General features: G+C 44.4%; 1 protein-coding gene and 1 long non-coding RNA gene across 5 annotated transcripts in view; one reads left to right on the forward strand and one right to left on the reverse strand.

Annotated features, from left to right (window-relative positions):
* PHACTR3 (phosphatase and actin regulator 3) overlaps positions 1 to 22,209 on the reverse strand; it is a 204,354-nt gene that overhangs the window by 73,477 nt on the left and 108,668 nt on the right. For all 4 annotated transcript variants that reach the window (XM_081916951.1, XM_081916952.1, XM_081916950.1 and 1 more), the window contains 4 exons: positions 15,959 to 16,165; positions 12,496 to 12,670; positions 10,609 to 10,856; positions 5,566 to 5,719 (listed from right to left, as the gene is read on the reverse strand). In XM_081916951.1, coding sequence (XP_081773077.1) covers positions 5,566 to 5,719; positions 10,609 to 10,856; positions 12,496 to 12,670; positions 15,959 to 16,165 — 784 coding nt within the window. The remainder of the gene's footprint in view (positions 1 to 5,565; positions 5,720 to 10,608; positions 10,857 to 12,495; positions 12,671 to 15,958; positions 16,166 to 22,209) is intronic.
* Positions 1 to 22,209, forward strand: part of LOC309373195 — a 336,584-nt gene that overhangs the window by 72,982 nt on the left and 241,393 nt on the right. The window lies entirely within an intron of this gene.

The following is a 22,209-nucleotide window of genomic DNA, read 5'->3' on the forward strand; positions in this document are numbered from 1 at the left end:
TAAGAATGAACTCAGCACATGTTCATTCTAAGAACTATGAAACAACTAAGCAAGCTGAAGCAAAGATGGAAAAGAAAGTTTGTGTAAGTGCTCAATCTCCCTTATTCTAATAAAAGAACATTAGAACAGGGATAGCCAATATAGTGCCTGCAGGATGCTGTTGGGCATGACTGCAGGTTATATTGGCTGTGGTTGATGGGAGCTGGAGACAAACAGCATGTGGAGGACATCATGTTGACTACCCTGCCTGCTATAATGGCAAGTAGGTCAATTCTTGTTGGTCTCAGAACATTTCTCATTTATCTCCTTCACCATAAGCCCTACTGCCCATTTTTAATCATCATCATCATCATCATATCATTTATACCCCACCCATCTGGCTGGGTTTCCCCAGCATCTCTGGGTGGCTTACAGCACATATATAAAATTTGTAAAACATCAGACATTCACAATCTCCTGATACCCTGTTGAGGGGGATGAATAGACCAGAGGTGAGAAGAGTTTGCAGCAGTGGAGACATTGGGCTTAAGGCCTGGTTGCTCCTCCACTACTACTGGTAAACCATAGGAAAGGAAATTCCCAGTATCTCAGAGCTCAACAGATTGATCCGGGAAGCTTTGCAAATTATATCTCAAATGCATTCCTAGATGCAGCAGAGGAGGAGACCATACCCTCAAAGTATGGTCTTCTTCTTCTTTTTTGTAAATCTACTAAAGACTAGAAAGGGTTTTCTCAGGTCGGCAGAGGTTGTGTGTTCTGTGTCCCATTGGTGTGGCGGTGGTGGCACTTGCCCTTCTTCTGATAGGAAATGCTCTGTGGGGGGGGCAAGGAGGGTCAGTTGGGAGGGGGAGTGAGAAATGCCTCTATTTTTCATCTTAGGAATGTTGGAGGGTATGGGAGACAGGCATAAATTCTGAGGCCTTTGCAACCAAGAAGAGGAGGAGGAGGAGGAGGAGGAGTTTGGATTTGATATCCCGCTTTATCACTACCCAAAGGAGCCTCAAAGCGGCTAACATTCTCATTTCCCTTCCTCCCCCACAACAAACACTCTGTGAGGTGAGTGGGGCTGAGAGACTTCAAAGAAGTGTGACTAGCCCAAGGTCACCCAGCAGATGCATGTGGAGGAGCAGGGACGCGAACCCGGTTCCCCAGATTACGAGTCCACTGCTCTTAACCACTACACCACACTGGCTGGATTAGACGATCCTTGGGTCCCTTCCAACTCTACAATTCTATGATTCTATGACCTTTCCACAGCTGCCCCCTTCAACTAGTTCAAGAAATGGAGACCGTAGTAGGGCTTTGAGGGTCTTGTTCCACATGACATTATTGGAATGCAATGACATGCACTGTCAGAAGCTGTCTCTGAATCTCAGTTGCTGAGTTTCATGATTGGGGATGGAATTTTTGTACTAAGGTCCTTCTTGTGGTCTTTCCATAGGCATCTGGCTGGCCGTAATGAGAACACGATGGTGGATGAGATGGGCCCTTACCTGACCAAGCAAGGCTCTTCTAATGTTCTTAAGTTCAATGGGACAGTGGCTCAAATGGGAGCAGAGTTGAAATGAGCTTATTGGAGTGAAGCCTAGATTAATTCTTCTGAAGTAGGCCTATTTCAAACTGAGTTGTGATGAGGGCTCACCCATCACTAATTCCCCTTAAGTCCATATTAGGCAAAGCTCCTGCTTATTTTTATTTTTATTTTAAAAAAATAGCACACTGAAGAAATTAGAAGTGTGTTAAAATTAGATTGACACAGCAGACGGCATTACAGATGGCTTAAATACAAGTTTAGAATCAACGCATTGCTTTGTTGGGACTGGGTTAGCAACCATTAGAATGGGAACATACAGCTTATTCATGCTGTGCAAACGATTCATAATTTTATATAAACCCTCTGCCAGCTGGAAGACTGAAACCAAGTCACTGACCACTGAGAACAAGTGCAATAATAGTTCTGAGTCCATTTTTCAAGAGCACCCACAGCCACTTGAGTCTGCATTCAAGGCATCCAAGCCAAGTGCCACAGTTGTACCTCTTCCACGCCATTCTGATGAGATTTTGCTCCCTCCATTCTTCAACGCATTTGCTTTAGGGAATCCCCAACACAGAATCTCTTAGTTCCAACCAAGGGTGGGTGAATCTGTCCATTTTGGTTTCCCCCAGTTTCTTATTTCCCAGCCCTTAATTCAGTTCTCCTTATTTCCACATGAGACTATGATTTTTTAAAAAAGGATTCAGGAGAATTCAGCAGCATTTTAGTGCAAACTTCTCATAAATTTGTTTGCAATTTTGCCAAAAATGCTCATTTTTTGCAAAGCAATTTCTCCTAATACAATGCATTTTTTGCAGACTATTTCCACCAGTATACTCATTTTTATGCACCTTTTTACCCAAGTGCATGCATTTTTGTACATGTCCCCATCCCTAGTTCTGACCCACATTTTTCTTTCTCCAAAGTGTCCACATTTACCATAGTAGAAATGTGGCCTAAATTCATAAATAGCAACCAACACCTAAACAGCTTGAAACAGGTAGAGAACAAGCTCAGCCATCATCTTCAGGTGAACTACTTTCCTGCACTTTCTGTGTGGGAACAGTTTTCTGGAGAGTGAGTACTTCTTGGGCACACACAACTATCAGGGTGACGCCAGACACACATGCTTGAAACCCAAGTGATGCTTTGCATGTGTGAAGAAGCCACATATCGAACAGATGGAGTTTCATGACACCTGACATAATCTCAGAGAGACCAGTTTTCAGGGAAGGCGGGTTCACATAACCAACTGCTTATCAACAGGTATGATAACACCAAGTGAAGTACATTCATGTGTGAAAAACCCTAATTTAGATCCATTGAGAACATTTCATAGCTGCAGAACAAATTATCAGTTTCTTCATGCTATGCAAGTTCTTCCCCTGCCACCTTGTCTCTGCAGCACCTGGGGAAATAGCAGGTGAAATACCCCACCTGTGCATACAAGGAAATCAGTAGAGTCCTCCCAACGCCACATCCTGCAACCTTCCTTTTTAAGGAGCTATAGGGAGAAGATGGTTTGCAACTGAGATACATTTTGGTCCCCAAACTTCTCCTCAAATGCTCCTTTTCAAATCTTTGTTGCTGATATTCTCTGAATATCCTCTAAATATTTATTCTTATTCTGCCTTTCTTCCATTATGGAACCCAAGGTTCTGTACATGTGGCTTCCAGGTAGTCACTCACCGGGGCACTGGTTCAACCCAGACTTGCTTAGCTTCACCAAGGCGGTGGCCTCATGCAGCTTCAGATTAAACATTAAATAAGGGGCAGTCAATGTGCTGCCCTCTTGATGACGTTGGACAACAACGTCTGTCATCCTTAACCACTGGCCACCTTTAGCATATTCGTTTCATTTTAATGGATTTTTATTGTGTATTGTGATTTGTTGTCCCTTTAAGCTACTCTAGACTCCAGTTGAGTGAAGCAGTGCCGTGCTTAGCTATGCCTAGCCTAGCCTAACCTAACCTGGGTCAGATGGGAGCTGGAGACTAACAATATCCAGAGGGCACCGTGTTGGCTACCTCTCAACTTAGATTTGGTTCAGCAGTAACCCTGCTCCAAAGCAAGGTGACTCACAGTGTGCAGGCATGAATGATACCCAAACAGAGCTGAGGAGGAGAGGAAATGATTGAGTTGTTGCAGCTACAGGAAGCCAGTGATGTATGCAGGGAGACGGTAGGTTTAGAAAAAGACTGAGTGCTCCAAAAGTTACCAAACTGCAAAAGGTAGAAGACTGCCTTCATACTGCCATAGGAGCCCGATCTCTTCTAACAAGCTTTGCATCTGTCCCTTAAGTTTCTACCTCTTTTGATTTTATAGAGCAGCTTCCCTCCCTCTTCTGCTCCATATGACTTCTTAGGTAAGACATGATATTGCACAAAGACATGCTGTTGGCAGGTTTGTTTTCACATTCTTTCCAAATGATCCCATACGTGGACTTTGCCTTTTTATCAGGTACATATGATACAATATGTTCTCCATTCATGCATTTATAAGGTCCATAGCTGTCCCACCTTCCTCTCGATATTTGAAAGCTGTCAAACACAAACTATTGTAGACCAAACCACAGGGACCACCGAGAGTGACTCTGATGACCAATGAAGGAGGCTAGCACCACCCCAGGTCTCCCTCACCTCACACCTCATGTCAACAACATGTCTGGGGAGAAAAGTATCTGAGCACCCAAATATTCCACCTAGGACCTTGTGGTAGGGCTTAGTAGATCCAGTATCAGGATGTGGCCCAAGACAGCAGCTAGCCAACAACTCAGACCCAGCTCTAAAGTGGTAGAGAGTGCATTAAGAAACATGAGAGTTTACGCCACTCTACCAATTAAAAATATTTCAGTTGCAGGATAAAGACACCAAAGCTAACATCAAACACTATAGTAGCATTTAAACTGGGTTCTTGCAGTTACCTATAACCTGCTCCAACCCCTAACCCAAACACCTACAAAATTTGGTTCTGGTTGGTGAGTTCCATAGCTGGATGTTGCCCATTGAATGTCCCAATTTGAAGTAATGCGGGAGTGGGCTTGCAATCTGTTCCTTGCTTCAGCTTTGACTGTGCATGAATCACCAATCTAGACTTCTTGGGCCTTGGCACTCTTCACACAACCAGGTTTCAATCTTCCTGACCCAAAGGCTAGGCCCAACAGCCGTTCCAAGCCCCCTCAAGAAATAAGGTTTCGATTTCCAAATCCCAAATTCGTAACACGCTTTAAGGATTTGGAACTCACAAAGTTCAAACTCAAAACCAGATAGTTCAACTGCCCTCAACCCCTCCGATTCTGCTTCAATTCTGGAATAAGTAACAATGAGGATAGGGAAGCTGGGAGACCATTCTGTTTCATCTGTGAGTTTTGGGGGTCTGGTCCCACCCACAAACCTGCAGCCCTGACATTTGAACTCAAGGGAAATGGTGGCCCCATGACCAGGTTTATGACTGCCAATAATGTTTGGTGTACAACAGGAATCAGACAAAAGGCTTGTGTAATACACCAAGGTAAGGTAAACAGTTGGAAGTTCAGGCATTAATGCTCCCGTCTTTGTCACAATGGGAGTAGGTAATAACATGACCACTTGATCCTTTACATGTACAGCTGTGCACAGGAAGGCTTTCTTATACTGAGTCAGACAAATGGTCTGTCCAGCTTGGTGTTGTCCACTGATTGGCAGTCACTCTCAAGGGTTCAATCCATGGGTCTCTCCAAGCCTTACCTGGAAATTGAACATGAGGATTGAACCTGCAACCTTCTGTGTGCAAGACACATGCTTGGCCACAGAGCTGCTGCCTTTCCTCACAACCTGGAACCCAAATTGTGCAGGATTTGAGTTGAGTGTGTGGATCCTTTGTGTGTGCAGCTGTACACAGGAAAGTCCCATTGTTACAAATGGTCCTGCTCTTTACATGAAGAGTAGGAGGTGGGTGGAGCTTCTAGGTACATCCCTATTTTCCTTACTCCCGTACTGGTAAACATGGAAGCACGGAAGCCTGAACAGGGCTCTACGCTCTACAGAACTTACTTGGAAAGTTTCATTTCAATTTGCTGCCGGATCTCCTGTCTCTCTTCGTCGGTCCTCCTGGGGAAAATGTTCCTATCTTCCAGCTCCTGTTTACTTGGCCTGTTCCGCAACTTCACTGCCAGCAACTCTTTCTTGCATTTTCTTGGCAAAGTACCTGGAGCATACATAGAAAAAGAACGAGAACGTGTCAGACAGGCTGTTGCTAAAATAGGCAAAGGGACATCACTTATTGGATCAGGTTTTTCTCATGAATCAGAAGTGCAAGATCGGCAGGGATCGCCTGCGAGCGGAACGTGGGACCTTCCCTTCGAAGGAGGGCTGTGACTGAACAGGAAGGGCCAAGCGGGGAAAAGCAGAGAGGAAACCAGTGCAACCATGTGTGGTGATAACTTTTTGCTTGGCCCAATCCATTTCTACATTTCCTGTGTCTACTCTTCAGTAAAGCTTTGTATAAGCCATTTAGCAAATAAAATGAGCTCATGTGAACTGTTACAAATGTCTTATCAATGCTTTGTCACATGCATTGTATTTAATTTTACTCCAACAGTCGGTCCTGGAGAGGAGTCGAAAAATGCAATTATAATATTGCGGTTATGATTTGATGGGTAGAAATAGATAGAAGATTGGGTGCAACAGAGAGAGAAAGAGAAAGAGAGAGAGAGAGAGAGAACTTGATAGGAAAAGGGGTGGGAAGTTGACAAAAATAAGAGAAAAGACAAGATTGTGCTATGGTTGTATATTTAAAAAATGTTCAAACTTAATAAGATATAACTGGAGAGGAGTCGCAAAATGTGAAATTTGTTGGGTCGAATAAAGCATTTTCATTACATCATTGAGATCTCCTCTCTCTTCTTCCTGAGTGGGAAGAACCTCATGTGATTGACCCGCCCATGTGGTTCCATTTTCCAAATGTTAATGCTGCCTGTATCTGAAAAAAAATCAATGCAAAGGGACATCTGCACTGTTGCAGCAACACATAAGCCCTGTTCACACATAATGCTAAGCCATAGTTAATGGTTGATGCTGAGGCATCTTGCAGACAATCACTCAAACTTTGGATTGCTACATTACAGCATAATTTCTCTCACTGCCACACTATTGAATTCCGGCTCTGTAACATTCGGGTAGTAATAGTCTGTAACTATAGCTAAGGAGGAAGTCCATGTTCACATATAACTGTAAGCTATGGTTAAAGCTAACCAAGGTTTATAAACCAACAACACACCTTGGTTAACTAGCATGTTCTAACCATGGTTTATAAACCATAGTTAAGTCACAGGGCTGTGTTTGGATGATCAGCTTTAACTATGGTTAACTGAACTGTGGCTAATAAAGAGGAAATTGTGGCTATTGTAGCTTATTTCCAAACCTTCAAAACTTTTACATGTATTGAATTGTGTGTCTGTTTAAATAATAATACTAATGGTGCAATAGGTCAGTGTTGTTAACCAGAAGGTTGTTGGTTTGAGCCCATCTAGGGACAGCTATGGGCAGAATTCCTGCACTGCAGGGGCTGGTCCCTTCCAACTCCACAATTCTATGAATACGTTTACTCAAACACTGTATGCAGCCCTCCATTCTTTTTTGAAAAATAAAACAGAGAAGCAGCTGAATGCTTTTGCTTTGTTTTCAAATTGCATCTCTGTTCACCGCCCTGGGATCCCTGGAGAGGAATGGAGGAATTTAAATTCAAGAAACAAACATGCTAAGAGATTCCTCCCAAGGAAAATCTGGACGGCACACCACATGAAGGCTCCAGCATCATTGTCCCACCTGTTGAAATGTCAGTTAAAGGTTTTTTTACCAACCAATCTCCAATGAATGGTGCACCACCCAGTGTCCAGAATGAAAAGTGCATCTTGCACAGAGAACAAACATGTGCAAGGAACACTGTGATCTGTCTAGGGCCCTGTGGGGATATCATAATCTTCTTTCTCGCCCCTTTGGTTTAATTAATGAATCCCTAGGCCTCTTAGCTGTGATAATCACCATGAGGTCTGCCAAGTGTTCTATGAGAAGGAAGTCTAGTAGATTATTCACATTTACCGTTTAATTAAAACTCTTCTCATCTACACAACACCCTCTTCCACATACCACAATTTTGCAGGGGTTCACAGAATATCCACAAACAGTAAGCAGATTTGTTCACAGTTCAGAATTGTTCGCTGATTAGCATGCGTCTTCTTAAGATATGTCGGGACCTAGCTAGGGATGCCTATAGAGGCACTCAGATCAAGACCTGGGTTCTTCTGAAATATCAGAGAGGCATTTGGAGACACGGTGGGTAGAATGGGAGAGAGGGAGGGAGGGAAAGAGAATCGTTTAGGGTTAAGTCCTAGAGCTTAACATCTTGTTCTGGAGTGATTACCAGAAGTAACAGTCCCGCAATCAGTGGTGAAAAGTCATTTTAGAATATTGCAAGGGGAAAATGGAGTTGTCAGTCAGGAAGTGACAGCTGACAGTTGAAGAGGGTTATAATAGAGACTGGGGGGATGGAAGATGGAGGGTCAGGGCTTAGATAATGATAGGTGTTTACATTAAAGGAAAAGTGATAGCAGATGGAATGGTTACAGTAAAAGCTCCAGAAATGGTTAGTGGTGCTGGCAGCCATCTTTCTCAAAAGACAATGGAGTGCACCTCCTGGGTTAAAGTCAAACTGCTGGAGAATCGCAGTGCCTGCTGTGTTTGCAGAGATATAACTGCTGCGTCCTGCGTTGCTTTTGTTGTGTTAGCAGAACCGAAGTGACCCCCCCACGATGCAAGCCTGGGCAGAGTGTATAGAGGTCCTGGGCTGCCCAGCTGACAAAACCCGACCCTCCTCTCAGCCTCACTGATGTAGTCCAAAGGAAAGCAGAGCAATATGCACGGCACCAGCTTGGCTGCTGGAGTTGCCGGAAGGAGGCATACAAGATCCATTCAACTGCCTTAGGGACTCCCCTCTGGATTTGTGTTGGGTTTACTCCTTAGCCTTTTCTATTCCCAAAGATGGGAGTAGAAGGCAGCGGGTATGAATTTTCCTCGGGACTTACTTCTGAAGCCTTTCTCACGAATGAGTATCATCACAAGGCAGCAAGGGGTTAAGATCAGAGTTTCCCTTCTCCTAGATGGACTACCCTTCCCAGGTGAACGGGCTTCATCACACACACACCCCACTTGTCTCAACAGCATGTGCAGAAACTGCCCTCTTGACCATCGGACCCACTGTTGGGTCTCCTCAATTCACTAGAGCCTGTCTTTGCAAGCAGGGGAAGTCCCTAACCCACCAAGGGTTTGAAACCCACCGGCCACCTTCACCTGGTTTAGCCAGCCAGTCCAGATTAGTGTAAAATCTGCAGTAGTCAAGAGTGTCAACCTGTTGGGAAGGAGGTGTTTTTAATACTCTCAGTGGTTCTTGGTTGGGGAGGGAAGGAGGGGAAAGGATGGAGATATGGCTCTTCTTCTCTGGAGGGCTTTGGAATTGGGTAGTTTGGGGAGGGAGAACAATTTTACTCAGGCTCCTAGGCTCAAGAAGAAGGGCTGTGGCTCACTAGCAGAGCAGCTGGGTTGTGCACAGATGGGCCCTAGCTTCAATCTCTTGCCATCTCCAGGTAAGGAGGGCTGCCAGTCTGTACCCAGCCCTGAGCTGGATGGATTAGTGGTCTGACTTTGTATATATAATCCTAAATCCTAGATTATCATTGAATCTAAAGAAATACATTTCTGCAGAAACTTGTTTAGGACTGCACTGAAAATGCATTTTAAACCTGCCATTTTAACTGATGGTGGGCCCAAATTTTGCTCTCATTTGTTCTCTGCAACTTCCCAACTGCGTTTCAGTCTCGGACCAGATAAAATTTGTCAGGTTTGTATTCCGCATGTCCCTGTATCTGCACAAAACCACACAACTTCTTCTGCTTCTGGAGCTGGAGAGAGAAAGCCAAATGGGGACCACATGCACTGTTGTTTTTTAAAATTAGAGAGCAAAGAGTAACATCACCTCAGCTACCTCATCACCTGAAACTTAAATAAACCAACTCCACCTGAAAAACCTTAGGGGAAACTGTCCCACTCCCATCAATTTTGGGTGGTCAACTTCTGACCCCTGCCTCCCTGCAAATAGTCAAAGAAAGGTGAGCTAAAAGTTCAGCCCAGGTTTAGTTTCAATTCTAAAGCTCATTTTGCTGATAAAAAGTTTGGTGGTGTTTTGCATTTTGATGTTTTGTGTGTGTGTTTTTCTGTAAAATAAGTGTGTTGTTGTTGTTGTTGTTTTAAAAAATAACCCCCATAAGCTAGTTAAAGCATCATCTTAACCTCCCACATTTGTTCTTTAACAAAGGACCTTATAGCAGAAGTCACGATGAAAGTGAGGCTGCATTACTCAGCGGTGCAAGTTACAAGAAGAGTCGGAGCAGCGGCAGCAAAACACAGGTAGAGAGAGAGAGAGAGAGAGAGAGAGAGAGAGAGAGAGAGAGAGAGAGAGTTGGCAGGGGGAGATGGTCAATGAAATGCCCTTCTTGGATCTGCTGCTGGGCAAAAGCGGCAGTAGCTAAGTGAGGTGCTGCTGACCATTCTTCTGCAGGAATGATCAGCCTGGGCACTGGAATCACCAAGGAAGAGTATCCATAGGAGAGCACCTGCGCTGTAGAAAGAATGGCCCAGGTTCAGTCTGGCATCTCCAGGTAGGGCCGGGAATGTCCTCTGCCTGAAGCCACAGAGGGCTGCAGTCTGATTTAGTAGAAGGCGGCTTCCAAGGAACCTAAGGAGCAAACTGGGAAATATTGTCCCAGAAGGGTGAAGGTGAGCCAGGCATCAAGCTCTGAAATGAAGGGTGAGATGCAGAAGAGCAACATGGAGTTGCAAAGAGTGTGGACTCAAATAGAGTGGGACAGAAGCGGATGGATGGTGGTGGGTAGGTAAAGGGAAGAACTGGCAGATTTGAAAAGGAGCCCAATATTTCCCTCACAACCTTGAGCAACAATGTAATGCACATGTAAAAAAGGAACAAAACCAGTGGACCTGTCCTTCAGAATTTCCCGTAAAGGCTCACAAAGTGACTTTGCTTACCAGAAATGATGGAGTCATTCAAAACCTCTTCATCCTGATAGAAAACAGAGTCGTCCTTGATTTCAGAGTTCATGATCAGGTTCTCTTTGTTCTCATCCGACTCCTTGACGGAATTCCGCTTGTTCTCCGGGTCGCTGTTGTAGCTCACCGAACTTTCCTTCTCTTTGCTGTGATCAACGCTGCACGTTCTGGATGGGCGGATGTCCATTCGCTTCTTGGGAGAACCTTTGCTTTCTCTTCCCTGAAAGCTGGGGGTGGAAATGAAGATAACACAGATTTGTTTTGGGGTTGTTGGTCCCCCCCCCCAGACTTAGCACCACAGGAAGAGAATCAATGTCTCAAGCTTGTTGCCTCGAGCGCTTTGCTCTGCAGAGGGTTGTGAAGGAGCTGTGGTGGGATTACCATGTCTATGACAGGGAAGCCAAGAACTCAATATCTGTCACAAGGGGAAGACACAAGAGGGCAGTGACTGACACCTTGTTTTGAAATATGTTAATGCGGGGTGCCGGGTTGACCTTTCCAAAGAAGGCAGTGTGTGCGTTTTTAGTGGAAGACTAGAGTTCAAAAGAAACATCTCCACTTGGGCAATTGGGTGCTTTACAGAAAATTTAAAAAGTATGCAAGGAAATCACATCATTATTAACCCTGAATAAGTTGTGGCCTTTCTGGACATTTACCAGGAATGGGTTCCATTCCTGCCCATCCCTCCCACCATACATCTAAAATACTCTTTGGCATGGACAAAATACATCAATCTTTTCAAGCATAATAGACCAATTTGCACCCAGTCCTCCTTTTCCTCCTCTAGTTTACTTGGCAGTAGTGCACCATTCAGGTCTCTGCATATACAGGCCTCCATACAGAGAATCCCACATGGTGCATGGCATCAAATGCATGGTGATGTGTACCTTCTCTTCCCCCCTAAGAATTGGACTGCCATTTGGTAAGCATTTAGATCAGGCTTTGTTATGGGCCTGAGGCTATTAGAACCCAGTAATACAAGTAAGTTCTCTGCAGATGGGAAAGGTCCATAGTGAGGTCCTGGGTGGATTCACCGTAAGGATGGAAGAGCACTTTGGTTCACTTTTTAACATGAACCTACCCAGTTTGTACTTCCTGAACTTCAGGACTGCCTCTGAACACACTGTTCAGAAATTTCAGGTCTTACAGAAGTCAGCAGCCAGGTTGATCACCAGGCCAAGATGGTTTGAGCATATTATACTGATCCTGGCCTGACCGCACTGGCTGCCAATTAATTTCCAGGCTCAATGCAAAGTTTTGACCTATAAAGCCTTAAGCAGCTCAGGACTGCAGAACCTCAAGAACTACATCTCTCCATATGAACGTACCTGGAGCTTGAAATTGAGGCCCTTCTTTGTGTGCCCCCTCCGTGAGAGGTCCGGAGAGTAGCAAGACAAGAAGGGGCCTTTTCTGCAGTGGCTCCCCATCTGTAGAATGCTCTCGCTGGAGAGACTCACCTACTGCCTTCATTATAAACCTTTAGGCACCCAACCAAAACATTCTTCTTTAACCAGGCCTTTGGATGATTGACATCCAATACCCTTTTAAAATGTTCTTGTTTTTATTATATATTTTATGTTTTTATCTTGTGGTTTTATCTTGTGAACCGCCCTGAGACCTGGGGATGCAGGGCAGTATACAAATAATTAACAATAATACACGTATCAAAATGCAGCTGGCCTTCGAAATCCACACTTTCCCCATGGCCAGCGAAGCTACTTGGAGTAGACTCACTGGAATAAATGAAGCGAAGGTGGCCATGTCCATGAATGTCAATGGGTCAACTCTGAGCAGGACTAGCCCTTGGAAAGTTGAGCAATGGAAATGGATGCCCCTGCCGTGTCCTGTAACCTTCCAGCATCTTACCTATCCTGCCGGTGTTTGGTGGCCAAAGCTCTGTGAAGTTCCTCGATGACTCGGCTGGGAGGTAAAGGCAGGTGGACGGCACCAAGGTGAGGGGAGCCATTTGGCGTTGCGTGCTGCCCTCTGAGGTGGGGCTCGGAGATTTTCTGGCCTGAGGGCTGGAAGGGAGCAGCTTGTCCTGAGAGTTGGGAGGAACCAACAATTACATAATTCTTCAAGACAGTGGATGGAGGGGATTTCAAGGCTGGCTCATCTACTTCACTTCCTGCTGCTGGAAATAAAACCACAAAAGGGCATTAATGGCTGCATGGCATGGAGGAGGCCCCAATGGAGCCACACTGAGCAGCCTTCCTCAATGTGGTTGTGCTCCAAATGCCTTTCAACTGCAGTTCCCATCATCCTTGGCCATGCATGCTGGGATTGCATGGAGCTTGTCATCTGAGAATATCTAGAGGGTGCCCTTTATGGGGAAGGCTGACCAATGATCAGATGGGTACCAGAGCAGAGCAGGATCAGCTGTGCAAACTGCTGGTGGACTGCAGATTAAGCCTTTTAGCAGTACTCTTTCAGGGCTGATGGGGCTCATCAACCTGGGAAGGAAAGCTCTGATCCTAAATCTCCACTTGTGGGATATCAGCAGCAGAAGCAGCAAACCTTTTATTGGCATCACATACAAACATCCAAAACAAATCAATACAGAATTACCACTTCCCCAGTGGCACAAAACATTTGCTAAAAGAAAGGAGGCAGAGCAGTCTATCGTCACATCTCTAGGTCTCCAGGGAGATCAGACACCTGCAGTGTATTTCAACGACAAAAAAACCAAATAGAGATATTTAGCCACTAACTTGGTGGGCTCCTGATCATTCTCCGGTAATAGAAAAATGTATGACCTCCAACTCTGGTTTCCATTTGGGGATACAGAGTTGATCTAGAAATTGCTGACGGAAATCAGCATATAGTTTACAATTGAGAACCATATGTGTAAGGGTTTCCACCAGGTGGTCTTCACATGGGCAAGTTCTTTCTCCTTCCACCCTGCCTGAGGGGGGACATGTTTTCTCTGCTGCTACTGTTAGTTCTTAGCATTCAATATCTTGTGGGATATCACCAGGACAAGAAAAGGCTAAGGAGCAAACCCTACACAAATCAGGAATGGTTGGATTGCATCTTGTACGCCTCCTTCTGGAAACTCCTACAGCCAAGCAGGTGCCATACGTATTGCTCTGCTCTCCTTAGGACCACATCAACAAGGCCGAGAGTTGGGGGTCTTGTTCTCTGGGCAGCCCAGGACCTTCATACACATTGCCCAGGCTTGTGCCTGGGGAGGTCACTTTGGTGCTGCTAACACAGTGGTTTGACTTGACCCCTGGAGGCACACTCCATTGTCTCTTGAGATGCCAACAACAACAAGGTATTCTTTCTGTGGTTTATCTTTATGTGCTGAAGCCATTACAAGTCAGCCAGCTGAACTTGGGGTGGGGTGGGAAACCAGCCTTTGAAGCTGCATGGATTATGCACTGAGATTTCACCCACGGACCTTGGTTGGTGATTTCCCCAATAAAGCGCATTTCCGTTAAAAACAAAAACAAACCCACACACAGTTTACTAAAGAACCACTGAAATAATTGCTGCAATAGACTTGACTTCAGCCACTGCTGATGACTTAACGCCACCCAGTGGCACACGCATGGATTTAAATCCAGAGGCTCCCAAACTGGAAGGCATGCTGTGGATGGGAAAGAAATAAGAACCATCCCCTAATGTGGATTCTACTTTTCAAGTATCTTAAAATGACTAAAGGTGGAGCTTGAGTGAACTCTGCGCCCTATTTACGGTGCTGGCATGTGGCAATTGGGACCATCAGAAAAGATATCCCATCCTTCAAGGTGCTTTGTTTTCCCTGGGTCCCTTCCTTGTAGCTTAAGGTAGGGGTGGCTAAACCAGGTGCTGTTGGACTCCACCTTACATGTATGGCCAATAGTCAGGAATGATGGGAGCTGTAGTCCAACCATGTGGAGAGCCACAAGTTAGCCACATTTGCCTTCAAGGATGTGGCATCTCCTATGGCTTGTAGGGCTGGACGATATCTGGTTTTCAACATCGCAATATATCACAATGTCTGAAATTAGAATGGAGTTATGTAGAGACATTGGCTGGCTTCATGGTTTTTCCCACATTGTGATTTTTGCATAGCACACAGACACACACACACACCATGATTCATGATATATTCCCTGGTCAAAAATTATGAAACCGGTATCATGATATGGACTTGGATGGTTTTGGACAATATATCGCCCAGCCCTAATGGCTTCATTCACCCCCTTTTGCTTTATGCTTCCTGTTCTCAAATTCGAATGAGAATGAACAACTTCAGCTGAGCATCTATCAACCTTGGTGACACCAGTAAAAACCAGCATTAACAGAGTTGCAGGGTACCATCTCCACCATTATTTATGTGCAAGAAATATGATCATAGAACTGATGAGCTCTGATTCAGATACACCCCCCCCAAAGATTGTTTATTTAACTTCTGCAAAAGTTGGGGTTCCCACAAGAGTGCCAATCTTCCCCTCTTGTTCCTCATTAGCTCTATTTTGGGTATCCAGTTGTCATAAAACCTAGCACCCGAGTTCACTAATATTTGTTAAACTTTAAAAAAAAATCTGGATTTTGTCAATAATTTTAATGTATTTTTAAAATATTTGATGTGAACAGGGACTTTACGGTTAAGTTCAGACTGAAATTCACTTTTGCATTGTGAATATCCCATGTAAATTCAAACCTGGCGACACAAAAGATTTCCTCTTGTATCTCTTGATTGTTTTGATATTGGCAGGCATCAGACATGAAATGTCAACCATTGCCAAGAGTCAGATACTACAAATTGTTGCTTCTTACCTATTAAATGTTGGAAAACAAACACTGAATCCCGTGACATGTGAACTTTCACCACTCCTACAAATTATAAGAAGGAGCTGGGTGGAATCCTATCATTTTTATACAGGCTGAGTCTCCATCTCATGAATCAGAAGAGCAGTTTTCTCCTCTATCACCACCAGACCTTCTGGCCTCCATTCTTTTTCACTGAATATCAATGTATCAGATTGCATTACATTTTGGGAGCAGAACTACTGATCTGGGAAGATATGAAGCTTCTACCAAACATGGTGTTTCCACACCTCTGCAGTGCTACTACAATTACTCTTGTGTTCTGACGTCATAATGCATACCCCTCATAATGTTGGAGTTCTGCCTTTTAAGGGAAGGGTTGCATCTCAATTTTAGAGCACATGCATTGCATTTTCAGGTTCTTCACCCCCTGTAGTGCTAAAAAATATTCTCCAGGGAACCCTGGAGAGCTGCTGCTAGCCGGTGTTGACATTATACAGCTAGAATGGTCTGGCAATTTCCTATTTTATTTCTATTTTAGCCCTAAAGACAAGTCCTGAATGAGGCTCACCTGGTACAATCTTCGAGACTTTGGAGACAGTCTTAGGTGGCGGAACTGGAAGTGATGGAGGAGGGCTGGGGAGCTGAGCTGAGTTCCTTTCCATCTGCTTCTGGGGCGATTCCGTGGATTCCGAAAGAAGTAAGGCTTGTGGATTCTCTTCAGAGGCTGGCAGGCTGGCATTTTCACGTTCGTCTGAGGAAACTGGCGTCTTCTTGGCTGAGGAGACAGGATCAGAGGTGGCAGGATTTGTGGGACATCAAATTAAGACTGATGGCAGTGCACAGGGAGGGACAGGCGAGAGGGAGGACAAGGGATACAAGAGCTGCATTGCACATGTAAACAATGGACCTGGTCAGTCATGACTAGGAAGCCAAGATGACTGCTGAAAATGACAAGCAGCTGGGCTGACTGAAAGAAAACAATTGCACACTGTGTTGGAAAGCAAGAGTCTCAAATGGCTTTTCTTTACAACACACACAAAGATGCACAAAAGCAAAAGAACACTACTTTTTGACAGCGCATCAGCCTTCCATAACTTGGTGCCCTCTGGATGTCCTCAGACTACAGCTCCCATCAGCCCCAGCTATCATAGCCAATGGCCATGGATGATAGGTGTTGGAGTCTAACAACCCTGGGAAAACACCATTTTGGGGGAGGCTGCTGTACAGAAATGCTTTATGTTCTGAACTGGTGGCCGGTTGCGATTATGGATTGGATGAGAGCCAATAAACTGAAATTTGTTCAAGACAAGACTGAGTTTCTGGCTAAACAACAGGAAGAAGTTTCTGACATTACTCTTTGACAGTGGAACAGACTCCCTCAGGAGATTGTGGACTCTCCTTCCTTGGAGGTTTTTCAGCAGAGGTTGGATGGCCACCTGTCATCGATGCTTTAGCTGAGATCCCTGCATTGCAGGGGGCTGGACTTTGGTTCATCTGCAATTCGATGATTCTCTGATTCTATGCTATTAATGGGTTCTTCTGATTGGCTGAGGTGTGTGCAACCTGTTCTAAGCAGATTTGTAGTTTGAGGTGGCCTCCATGGCACACCTTCCACTGCCTTAGCTGGTGGCCCCATTACAACCCTTTCTGGCAGGGCTAAGCTGGCTACACTAATCTATGCTCTGGTGACCTCAAGATTAAATTCCTGCCCTGCACTTCGCCTGGGACTGCTTTTGAAGACAGTTTGGAAACTGCAGCTAGTGCAGACAGTGGCCACCTGATGCCAACAGGCTGAAAATGACACTGGTTCTGGGCTGATTTAAACTCATAAAGGCCTTTACAGCTTAGGACCCCAATATCTTTAGAAGTGTTTCTCCCAATCTGAACCTGCCCAGACCCTTCAGTCTTCATCTGAGACCCTCCTCAGTTCAGAAGGTGCGGTATAGTGGTTAAGAGTGGTGGACTCGTAATCTGGTGAACTGGGTTCGATTCCCCGCTCCTCCACATGCAGCTGCTGGGTGACCTTAGGCCAGTCACACTTCTCTGAAGTTTCTCAGCCCCACTCACCTCACAGAGTGCTTGTTGTGGGGGAGGATGGGAAAGGAGAATGTTAGCCGCTTTGAGACTCCTTAGGGTAGTGATAAAGCGGGATATCAAATCCAAAATCCAAAACAAGAGAGAGGGCCTTTTTGCTTATGGCTCCCTGTCGTATTAGATGGAGATGTTCTTGCTGCTGAAGTTTTGAGTGCTCTCTTTGGCGTGCTCCTTTATGGGTTACTGGAACAGATTTTATTGCAAGGTACTGTTTTGAAATTGGTGGGGGTGGGAGAGAGAAACCTCTCACACCTTTAATGAAGCACTGAGGCTTTGAGCTTGTTTGCATAAATAGAATTAAAAAATGATTCTCTATATAGAGTATATGTCTGAAGTGTTTAAAAGTGTATTTTAAAGGTCACAGATTTAAACTGCATGCCAAGGGAGATATAAGAAAGCTCAACCCCTTGGTGCTAATGAAGGATTTGACTTTCCTACAATACCACTTGATGAAGAAGTGCAGAATATATTCCTATCATGAATGCCATTGATCCCCAAACCCTCAGATTGTTCTCTGGTTTCTTGCTTCCTAGACATCTGGAGATGTCATTCAGAAGAGGGAAATATAGATTGATTTAACCAGGACAGAATCCCCCTTGACTTGGAAATTAAAGAGCTAATCTTGTGCTCCATCTGATAGATAGAAAGCTGCCAGATCCCTCAGTGTGGCCAGCTTGGACCACATCTGTACTATATATTTAGAGCACTACTATACAACTCTAACAGCCATGGCTTCTCCTAAAGAATCCTGGGAATAATGAGTTTGTTAAAGTTTCTGGAAAGTGTAGCTCTGTGAGTGGAGAGGTGTGTCACCTAACAACTCTCAGCACCCTTAACACTCATTTTCTTTCAGCAAAATGGAGCGATAACCCTACCACACAGGCTATTACTGGGGTGACATATATAATGATTTAAAAAGCTACCTTCATCGTTAGAGGTGTTACAATTCCAACACACTTCACAATAAAGGTTACTATCCTGCTAACATTAGTCATAAGGAACTGTGCAATCATAGTCATGCCCACTCAGAAATAAGCCCTATTGAGTTCAGTCGGGGATCCTTCAAGAGTGTGAGAATTCAGCCTTGGTCTCACTGAAAGAAACAGAATATTGAAGGCAGAACATTGCTGTCAATGGCTGTGTTGCATGATGGCTGTGTTGCATCACCACAGCTGGAGAGGCACAATCAGTGGTACCTTGGGTTAAGTATTTAATTTGTTCCAGAGGTCTGTTCTTAACCTGAAACACTACTTTAGCTAATGGGGCCTCCCACTACTGCCATGCTACCGGAGCACAATTTCTGTTCTCATCCTGAAGCAAAGTTCTTAACCTGAAGCACTATTTCTGGGTTAGTGGAGTCTGTAACCTGAAGCGTATGTAACCAGATATACCACTGTATAAGCTAAACAAGTTATAGCTTAGGGCCCCACTCTCTTGGGGGCCCCTCAAAAAATGAAAGGGAAAAAACCTGGATGTATATTTCCAAAATATAAGATAAAAAACAAATAAAATAAAAGCTACATACAGCAACAGTGTTTTGTGTTGTGTAGGCTCCTATGATGTAAGTAATGGGCCCCATCTGTTAGCCTGCTCCCTAAAATATCACTGGTTTGCTCATTTCTATATATAAGGTGCCTACATTCTACATGTGCAAATGGCTTTCGATACCCATTAGGTCCATAAATTACCATATAGCATATATTCAACACAAAAAACAGTGACAATTTGTTGACAAAGAAAGAACAGCTGGGCATATAAAGGTCCCCATTACCTTCAGTAGCTTAGAGCCTCATCAAACCTAAATCCGGCCCTGGGCACAATGTTTCTGAATATTAGCTGCTGTGAATGGCAGGTGCTGGAAGCGCCATGGGACTCAGATTCCGCTTGTAGGCTTCCCATGGGCACCTGATTGGCCACTGTGAGAACAGGATACTGCACTAGATGGGCTTTTGGCCTATTCCAGCAAAGTTCTACTTACACTCTTAGTAGGATATAAGCCATTGCTTCCTAGTCCCCTTTATTTCAATGGCAAAACAGTCGTGGCTGATGAGTCCCATCAATTTTGGTGGTGGGTAACTTGCAGTGCACCTATGGGAATGCACTGAATAGTGCATGATAAAATGAAACCAAGGAATGCAGAATTAAAGAGATTCATAAGCCTGCTGGCTCAGACAGTAGAGGGCAGCAGAAGGAGGGAGCAAACTGAATTAAAGGAATGCTCATTGTATTCTCTGAAGGGAAAAATATTACCAACATGCTGTAAAAGCTGCTTGCAAGCCGCTGTTTCTCAAAATCCTTTCCGACTGGCCGTTCATGCAAATCTTTCTGAATACTTGTAAATTTTCTCTGCCTCCCCCGGAAAGCAAAATGTGCATTTCTCTCACCATTGTTACAATATCCCAATGCAGAATGCCCATTCCTACATAAATATTTGATGCTTAATCATAATGTATCTGCCTTTAGGGGCAACGTGCTGTGAAACATATGCATTATTTCTGAAGGGAGAATGCCCTGGCTTTGTGCAATGTACAGCTCTCTGCATAAATTCTTTATAGTCTGCATTACAGACAAATATGCCAAACAGCACATCCAATTGTAACAGGGCTTGCTCCAGCTGAGCAATTAATTGCCTTTCCTGTTACGCCAAAGGTCCCAGTTGCCTAAGGCAGTGGTTCTTTAAGGTTCGGATAAGCAATGGGGGCCATCAAAGTTGCTCTTTAGCAGGCTTTATTTACAGGGTAAGGGAAATAAAGAACAATGCAAGAAACAACGGACATCATCTCATGGTGTTGACAGCAAGGTTTGCACTGACATGGCCTAGGAAGAGTTTGACCCATTGCCTGCCCAAGAGGGGAAAGGAATCTCTAGCAACAGGTGGCTTCATAGGTGGCCACCTGTTTCCTCTGGCTTTGTTCTTTATTTTCCACATCCTGTATATAAAACAGAGCAGCCTGGGTGGTCTTCATTGCCTGTCTGAATCCAAAAGAAGCACTGCATTTCGGTAGCCAAAGCCTTTGGAAGAACACTTCCCTGTTTTGATGATAACCAGTATCACCAGGAATTTTTTATCTCACCTCTGTTCAGAACTCTGTTGCCATTCACCTTTCTTGCCACTCATAGAATCGTAGAGTTGGAAGGGACAACAAGGGTTATCTACCCCTGCAATGAAGGAATATTTTGCCCAATATAGGGCTCAAACCCAAGACCCAGAGATTAAGAGACTCATGCTCTACCGACTGGGCAGCTGGCTTTAAATCAGACCCTTAATTCTCTACACTGGCTTCAAATCTAGTCCTAGATCCATCATAAGCACCTTTGCCTTATGAAACCCTCTGTCACAGTATTGCTTAAGTCCCATGTACCCCAATATTTATTTCTCCATCTTCACTTCCTTCAGCTGAATGTACCATTTAACTGGCACGGCCCATGGCCCCTTCCTGTCCACAATGACTCACACGTTCTCTCAGATCTCCTGCATCGTAGGGCAGCATTAGGGATGAATGGACCAATCTTTTCCATATCAGCTTCATTTGTGTTCCTTCATAAGTCTGCTCTGTTCCGCTTCTGTATTAACTTATGAAATTTCTCATTTAAGTATGTAAAAGGGTAAAGGTAAAGGAACCCTGGCAGTTAAGTCCAGTCGCAGATGACTCTGGGGTTGTGGTGCTCATCTCACTTTACAGGCTGAGGGAGCCGGCGTTTGTCCAGCATGACTAAGCCACTTCTGGAGCAACGGAACACCAAAACCAAAGCAGCGCACAGAAACACAGTTTACCTTCCCACCAGGGTGGTACCTATTTATCTACTTGCACTATGTGCTTTCAAACTGCTAGGTTGGCAGGAGCTGGGACCGAGCAACAGGAGCTCACCCCGTTGTGGGGATTCGAACCACCAACCTTCTGATTGGCAAGACCAAGAGGCTCAGACCAAAAGCCACCAGTGTCCTTTTTAAATATGTAGGTTATCACAAAATAGGTATTGGAAATCATACTATCTCAAGGTATGCTGAAAAATCCACAATTCATATGCATTCTGCTTCCTGCACTGCAGGGCATTGAACAAGATGACCATTAGGATGCCTTCCGACTCCACAATCCTGATTCTATTATTTTGGTATTTTCTATACATTTTAAAGTGGAGAACTACACCACAAAATAAAGAGAACTGCAGAATCTGAAGGGTAATTATTTTCCAATCCTCTCAAAGTGGATTGAACAAAATCCATCCCTAAATGTGCCCATTTAGTCCATCCCTAAATGTGCCAATTCTCTCTCACTCTCTTAAGTCCCACCTCAGAATTGAAAGCCAGAAATTACAGAATTGTAGAGTTGGAAGGGACCCTGAGGGTCATCTAGTCAACCCCCCCCCCCGATGTAACTATTTCCACTAATTCAACTACAGAGTTTTATTAAAGATACATGTAAAGAAGTACAGTAAATGCAAGCTGGGAGTGGGCAATGGACTGATTGATGAAATTAAAAACAAAACTCAAACAGCTCTGGTGGACTACCAAATATAGGTATGCAGCTGCAGGAAAATAGAGCTAGGTGTAAGTGGAGAAACTTCTCCAGTCTTTGAGGCAATAAGTAACGGCTTGATCTCTTCTTATTATTATTATTAAAGATTTTCTTGTTTTACAGAAGTATGTGTAATGTCTCTCGTATTTTTTCCATGTAACATTTTTACAAATCAGTTTCATTTGTTGAGACATTGGGGGGGAGGGGG

The sequence above is a fragment of the Podarcis melisellensis genome, assembly GCF_964234715.1.
Source record: "Podarcis melisellensis genome assembly, chromosome: 6".
NCBI lineage: Eukaryota > Metazoa > Chordata > Lepidosauria > Squamata > Lacertidae > Podarcis > Podarcis melisellensis.